Here is a 7210-nt window from a genome sequence, read left to right on the forward strand (position 1 = left end):
TCACTCAAAAACCCATCAAAACCCCATCCCCTTTTATATTTTCTCAACTCATAAAGATTTTCTAGTTAGTTTGCATTGAAAAATAGACAAGTTCCTCGTGGGATCGATATCTGTGCTCATGCACACTTTATTACTTGACGACACGTGCGCTAGCATCATGTGGGTTTTCTTAGTTAAGAAAAATCTCCAACATCACGCGCTGTTTAGGCGACCAGCAAGGCACTCAAAATGTTTATGAGGGCATGTGCGAAGTGCTTTTGAAGAGCACGCGTCTTGGTTCTTTAGCAAGCGCATGTTGTATAGGTGTGGCGTGCGCTGGCTTAGCGCGGTGCAAATTATCCCGAGCATTACTCGTTTTTATGATTTTTTGTCTTTGCGGGCCCGAGTTGGGTTTGACCATGTCTCGGCTCAAAAAATTTCTCTTAGGATCCTTTATGAATTGTGAGGACTCACTATTATCAGCTTCCGAGAACATGTCTGATTTTCTCTTCAACGGGAAAACCGACAGACAACACTTGGTTCTATCTCGCTTTGCCAAGTCGTTCTTGTTCGGAGCGGGAGGTGTGAATTTAAAGGTAGTGAAGTTGGAGTTTTTGTGGAAGGTTGACCAGTGGTTTCACTAGTCTGCTATGTGGGCTTCCTCCCGTTGACTTCTAAATCTAGGAATTTTAGCATTCCCTCTTGAACTCACTTATTTTGAGAGAACTCAACTCATTGGCTTTCTTATTGATGAGGTAGACTTCAACGCCCATGTATTTTATCTCCCGAGCCATTAGCTTGGTAGAATCTCTGAGGCCAACAGTATGGACTTTAGGAAATCACTAGTCTGGAGACCTTCGGTGATGGCTGTGATGGTGTCTTCATCATCAAACATGTCTACTATGTTTGATTCCTTCGGGAATCGAGCGAGATATCTCTCTAGAGATTCTTTGTTTTTTTATCGTATCGAGAAGAGGTAGCATGCTTTTCTTCTACACCCGAGAAGCGGCGAATCGGGTTAGGAACTGTTTTGTAGTTCCTCGAATGAATGTATTTTTCCCTTCTTCAGCACTTTGAACCATTTGTATCCCAGTCTTGTGAGGGTGAGACTGAAGGATTTGCAAATCATGGTAGGCAAATACCTACCGATGACCATCTAGGTCTAGTATTGATGGATGTGGTCAACGAGATCGCCTATTCCATCGTATCTTGTAAAAGAATAATGGAATCCGGTGTCGCAGTCCTTGGCCAGGATGTTATCCCCAAAGGGAGAGGCAGTTCCTTCCATTATCCTTTGGACTGCGGGAGTCATCATACGACTTGTTCCATAACCTACGCCCTAAGGCTCTAAATTATTGTGGCATAATCCAATACCCCCATCCCCCCAACCCCATTTTTCATTCAATGCTCTATCTATATTTCTTATGAGCGGGATGGCTGGAGCCAAAAGAGTCGTCACTCAGTTTCCTGTGGGATTCTAGGGGACCAGAGCTCATGGAATTTTGCATCACGACTTCAAGTGCTGCCTCAGGGTTGTCTTGGGTTCATTCCTTCTTACAAGTTCAGTGAATCGTTGACTATGAATCGTATATTCCCATTCACGACCGAGTCATTCGAAGGTAGATCTTTATGAGTAATTGGCATATGTTGGAGGGTTTTCGCCTCTTCGGCCTTGGCGTGGTCTAGGGTCGGACTTCTTGGCCTCGTGGTATTGGCTTGAAGGCTCCATTGTTCTTCATTTGAATGCCAAGATAAAGGCTCTTAAACTCTACCTTTAAGAATCCTTTCGGTTGGCAATTTTGGGACCTCGGTACCGTTCCCTTGATATGCGCCCTAGGGAGTAGCGTTGTCTTGTCTATTGAGGAGATCATGGAGGAGAGGGTTATCTCGGTTTTGGAGGAACATTCCCTCGACTTAGTTTTTGATCCAGTTGATCCATTCCTCTTAGGGATCGGGGGCTTGTGTCGGTGAAACTGCTCATCTCGAGAGCGACATCACTGTGGCTTTTCCTAGCATCGTCGTTTCTAGGCTCTTTATTAGCTAAAATGATTTTGTTGTTCTCCCTCGAGCGGGCTCGAGTGTGGCGGCCACAGCTCTGGTGTGTATAGAGGCACCTCTTCTGGAAACACCACGGGACATGGCCATTGTTTGTCTTTCGGGAATCTTGGGTGTGTTTCAAAGGTGTGTTAGCAAGAGAACGTAAGTATTTTTGTGCCATCTCTTTCCAGTGCCAAAATGTGAATGCTCGATTTTGGGCTAGGTCTCGCCCAGAGTAAGCGATACCTCTTTGATGTCTCGCGAATCCTTACCCGGAGACCGGATATGCGGGTCTTTGCTCTAGAACAACTTATATGACATTTGATGATAAATCACGTGATTTTCTACTTATTCTACTGGTTCAATAAATGTACAACTTATTATTTCAATAAAATCTATGGATGGATTTCATCTTTCCACAAATTTTCAATGGAAATTCCCTCTTATTAAAAAATTTCATTGTTTTGAGCTTTGCATTTGTATTCTTATTTGATATATGTGTACATTACAATTCCTGATATGTTTTTTCGTATGTTCTTTGTATTAGTATATTGCTATTTAGTATAATATCTGTATTTTTCGTAATATTGTATGTAGTTTCTACTGCTAATGCACGGATCAACATTGAAAAGCTCTAATGGTCTGAACTAGGGACGAACATTGTGACCGCACTTGGGGCTAAAATGATGGACTCCATAACTCATAGTTGTCAGCAGCCTGAAATCAACTCATGAATGAACTATAAGAAGACAGAAAACATGAACTATTATTAGAGCGTGGAGATATTATGGACTACATGAACTACTATTAGTTTTAAGATTGAACTGTTGGACTCAAAGTTGACAAACTTTTTTCCAATAATATGCCTCTCTAATGTCAATTGATTCGTCTCAAAATTTCTTGGTTCTTATTTTTATGTTTTTGTTTTTCTACTATGTGCACAACTACTTTAATATATGGGGCTCCGTTGAATATCTTTCAAGATATATACTTCATGGATTTAGTTAACTAGAGAGAATTACGAAGTTATAATTTTATCATTTTAGTTATTATTTCTTTCAACTCGTTTGTTGTTTTTGAATAAGCGTACAAGCATTATTAGTGAGATGCAGCTAACATATCATAATGCTATATTCAATGAGATCGCTCAATTGAATACTAAGCTGAGTTAATATATTCACGCTATCAAAGAACAAGTATAAGCTGATATACATTGCATTTCAACAATTCTGTTCATGAATTCCATATCCATGAGAACTCATTACCCAAACTTGACTAATTCGTTTCACCAAATGCCTAATCAAAGATTCTTAATGAAGAATCTTGATAATTTTCTCATGACTAGCCATAAATAATTATGTCTCATATCGGGATTTAGGTAAGCTTGAGCGTAATCATATACAGTTAATTTAAGATTTAAGAGATAAATGGTTTTGGAATTAGGGCTTAGAAAGTGCAATGTTATATTTAATATATCCGTAACATATCAAGAAAAATTTATAGATTCCCCAATTCTGTATGTTTCATACAAGTTCTCTAAACAATCACCTATTGAAACAAAATGTCCATTTGTTCTTAAAATTGTAAATATTACTTTTTAAACAACCATCAGAAGATATTTAATGAAATTATGAAGTTGACTCTTCACATGTTGTTGTGAGTTATTTCAATAAATAGACTACTAGATGATAATACACGCATAGAGATAGTGAATGTTTCATTTTATTCATTTGAAATAAGTTTTACATGAAGTTTTATTTTTAAAAAAATAATGACCCATCGGCCGTTAAGGTCTACCTGTCAAGACCTCTAGGTTGGGAGCTCGCCTATTGGTAGCTTTTGATTGAGTTCCCATTGGTAAGGACCTCTCGAGTGAGGTCTACCAGCCTGGATCTCCCGGTTGAAGTCCGCCTAACAGGACCTCTTGGTTGAGTTCATGTTGGTCGGGACCTTCAGAAAGAGGTCTCGTGAGCTGAGGCCTTTGGGTCAAGGATTCATAGGCCGAGTTCATTCGGCGTTCCATTTTGCTCGTTATTATATAAGGGAGTTGGTTTTCCATCCTTAGAGAATCACTATATAACATTAACCCCTAAGTTTATTGATTGAGAATATCGAGTGATAAACTCATGACGAAGTTATCTTGTTTTGTGAGGTAAGGCCGTATTTTTTTTTCTGACAAACTGAAGTTTTGGGCATTTGTGGTCTCCGCATGTGTGACCAGATGGCTTCGGCTTGGGAGGCCCATGGCAATTTTTGGTGTGAGTTTATATTTCTCTTTCTCGTTCTCCTTTTGGCGGGAATACCTCTAGGGCTGACTACCTGTGGTCCGACTTATAGTATTCAAGTTTTATTTTCCAAAGTTGGGGACATCTTTAGTTACATGTTTCTACAGAATCTATCAAATCTCTCTTGAATGAAGAGGATCCCAGCCATTAGCTTACCTGAACCACTGTGAGAATAGTGGTAAACAGTTGAATGCTTAATTTTTTTTTTTCCCCATCAGATGATGACTCGTCGTACCTAAATGTTTGCTAACGACCTGAGCATGGTTAGGTTTGTGTTTATAGCCATTCTCGTGCTGCATTTGTCAATCATGATAAATAGTAATTCATATGCTAAATTGCGGTACTTGGATTGTTTCGTGAATTGCCCATATTTAGTCACAAGCTCAAACAAAGCATAATAAGCCTTTAAAATTGTTACACACACCGGTCAGAATTTTTCTGAGATCTCCCTAAGCTCTCTTCCAATGCATCTAATTATTCAAAAGAAACACCGATGATAGTTTGTTTGGATAAATAAACTTCACCCGCGTGGGATCTGTGAAAACAGGGCCTTGAAATCCTTGGTCGGAGTGCCAACTCCCTCGGGCTTGGATGCAAGATCAAATGCCTTAAACTGCGCCTCCTCAAACTTCAACGCCTGATCCAAAAGTATATAATAAAGAGATTATTTTTTTTTTTGTTTTGGGAGAAACTAAGGGTTCACGAACTCACATATAGAAACCAAAAAAAAAAAAAAAAAAACGTGTTGGAATATCAAATGACCTGAATGCAGACTTCAGCAACATCAGGCCGGGCAATGGTTCTGGTTTCAGTCTTCAGAAGCTCGTCGTCCTTTCCCACGAGCAGTTCCCGAACCCCACCTTCCTTGTCTTGCAACCCTCCAGCTCTGAACCACACAAACACAATCGCTGTCCCAACAAGAAAAAAAGAAAGAAAAGAAAAAACAAATGAATCAGTTTAACATTGTCTCGTGGTCGCTTACCTTATGATCGTGTATGGTACGCCAGAATCAATCAGATACATCTCAGCTTTCCTCTTCCAAACCTGTTTACTCAAAGCATAACCAGTTTACCAATAGATCAGATTGTTAGACTATTCACAAGTTCAAAGATCTGATATTTATTTACTAACCAATATATTTCCGTTCCCCAACGAGTTCAAGGGATGATTGAGATCGGTGCCGCCCATAGACCCCACCAACACAATCTGCTTCACTCCGGCAGCCTTGGCTATAGTAAGTAACGCATTAAATCGGATCAGAAATACGATTCGAACAAAAAATCAAACTGATCAATAAAATGGACACTTGGGAACTGCCTCACCAGCATCAATCTGATTCTTCTGACCAATCCAATCAACCTGAAAGCAAGAAAACACGAAACAAAAAGATTTAGCAAACAACCAAGCAACATAAAACAAACAAAAAGATTGAGATCGCCACAAAATCTCAGACCTGCTCGGGGAAGGCTCCTTCGTCGAAGTAGAACTCAGGGCGACCGCCTTTGGTGGGATCGAATCCCGGCTTCATCTTGGGGATGCCGCTGGTAAGGATCACGAGGGCATCGATGCCTTGGATCGCCGGAGCAATGGATTCGGCGTCTCTGATGTCTCCCACAAACACATCGGAAGCCCCTCCAATCGCCTCCTTGCTCGCCGGTGTCCTCACCAGACCTCTTCCCACAAACTCACCTGACCTCTCCTTCAGTTTCCTATACACTATTTGCCCTGCCATCAACAGTACCAGTCTCAATAATCCATAGCGAATGAGCAAGAGTAATTCATTTTTTTCATTTCGTAATTCCATTACAATAAATTGATACAATTTATCTAAGAATAAACTGAGTAACTGATCAGCAATACCACAATGTTAGAGCCTACACTGGAAGGAGAGGTTTGGGAGAGTAGATCAATATTTTTAAAACAGATCCTTTTGTAACTCGACGAATAAATCCCTCTTAGTGCAAGAGCTCGACTCCATTTTTCGTCGTAATTCTCTCTATTATAATATAATCCTATGATTTATATTGCTTTTGACTGTACAAAACTAAAATATTATAGAAAATACCACACTCTGGGCTTTGGCTGTTTGAAACAGAAATAAAAGGTCCGCGCTCCGATTGTAAATTATTTTTAAAATAAAAATGGTTTGTCTAAAAATCATATGAAATTTTAAACACACATCAAAAACATTTCAAATATTCATGTATAAAAATTTCAGATAAAAAAATATTCCTAGCTATATGCCAATGCATAGAGGACCACCCCTCGCGTACACTAGTGAAATCGAACATCGCGCTCCAAAAAAATGGGTGTATCAGTCTCGCATCGCTCACGCTGTTCACTCAAAAGAAGCCTATCATGAAAGTATTCTCGCACAAATGCATAGCGGAAATCGCACAAACAAGAACTGTATTTCACATTTTTTCTTTCGTTCGCATCTTAATTTCTCGGTGTAAACAAGTTCTTTAAGAGAGAGAGAGAGAGGGAGTACCAGTCCGGCCACCAGCGCCAGTGACGAGAACGGTCATCGGAGGAGATGAATCTGCCATTGCAACCGTGAGAGATACAGAACGTTTCTCTCCGAAACGCTTCGCTTGGTTGGTTTTGTTAAGAAAACACAGACCGCGTGCAGATGATGAAGAAGAAGAGAAGTAGTTGTTGGAGTTATTATAGGCTGTCACAAAATTCAAAGTCACCGCCACTGGGACACGTGTCAGCATTCCCATCACTCAGTAGCACTCAATGGCCATTCAACCCTTGGTCTTGCCGGAAAAATAATTAAATTCTCACCCTCCCACAGTCTCCGCGGAGTGTTCGACTGAGAAAATTAATTGCCGACAGACATGATTCACCTCTTTTGTTTTTCTTATCCCTTTTCCTTTACGTACCTTATCTACAATCCATGCTTT

At 40.1% G+C, this 7210-nt stretch overlaps 1 protein-coding gene across 1 annotated transcript; it reads right to left on the minus strand.

The window, feature by feature from the left end:
- Positions 1-4629: 4629 nt before the first annotated feature.
- LOC149404424 (uncharacterized protein At5g02240-like) lies at positions 4630-7210 on the minus strand. Its single transcript, XM_089606464.1, has 7 exons — positions 6793-7210; positions 5755-6026; positions 5624-5660; positions 5433-5530; positions 5284-5345; positions 5064-5187; positions 4630-4938 (listed from the first exon to the last, which is right to left on the minus strand). The coding sequence occupies exons 1-7, from the start codon at positions 7025-7027 to the stop codon at positions 4822-4824; spliced, it is 945 nt and encodes a 314-aa protein (XP_089462590.1). The 5' UTR covers positions 7028-7210; the 3' UTR covers positions 4630-4821.

Source organism: Urtica dioica, chromosome 2 (assembly GCF_054948205.1).
Source record: "Urtica dioica subsp. dioica isolate 48M chromosome 2, U.dioica_male_clone48M_v1_H2, whole genome shotgun sequence".
NCBI lineage: Eukaryota > Viridiplantae > Streptophyta > Magnoliopsida > Rosales > Urticaceae > Urtica > Urtica dioica.

Excerpts from the sequence above, each read along its gene's own strand:
- LOC149404424 (XM_089606464.1), bottom strand. The coding sequence starts at position 7,027 with ATGGGAATGCTGACACGTGTCCCAGTGGCGGTGACTTTGAATTTTGTG. Across the intron at positions 5,188-5,283 it reads GTACCATACACGATCATAAG|AGCTGGAGGGTTGCAAGACA; the intron begins GTAAGCGACCAC and ends TGTGTGGTTCAG. Across the intron at positions 4,939-5,063 it reads TTGCTGAAGTCTGCATTCAG|GCGTTGAAGTTTGAGGAGGC; the intron begins GTCATTTGATAT and ends CTTTTGGATCAG.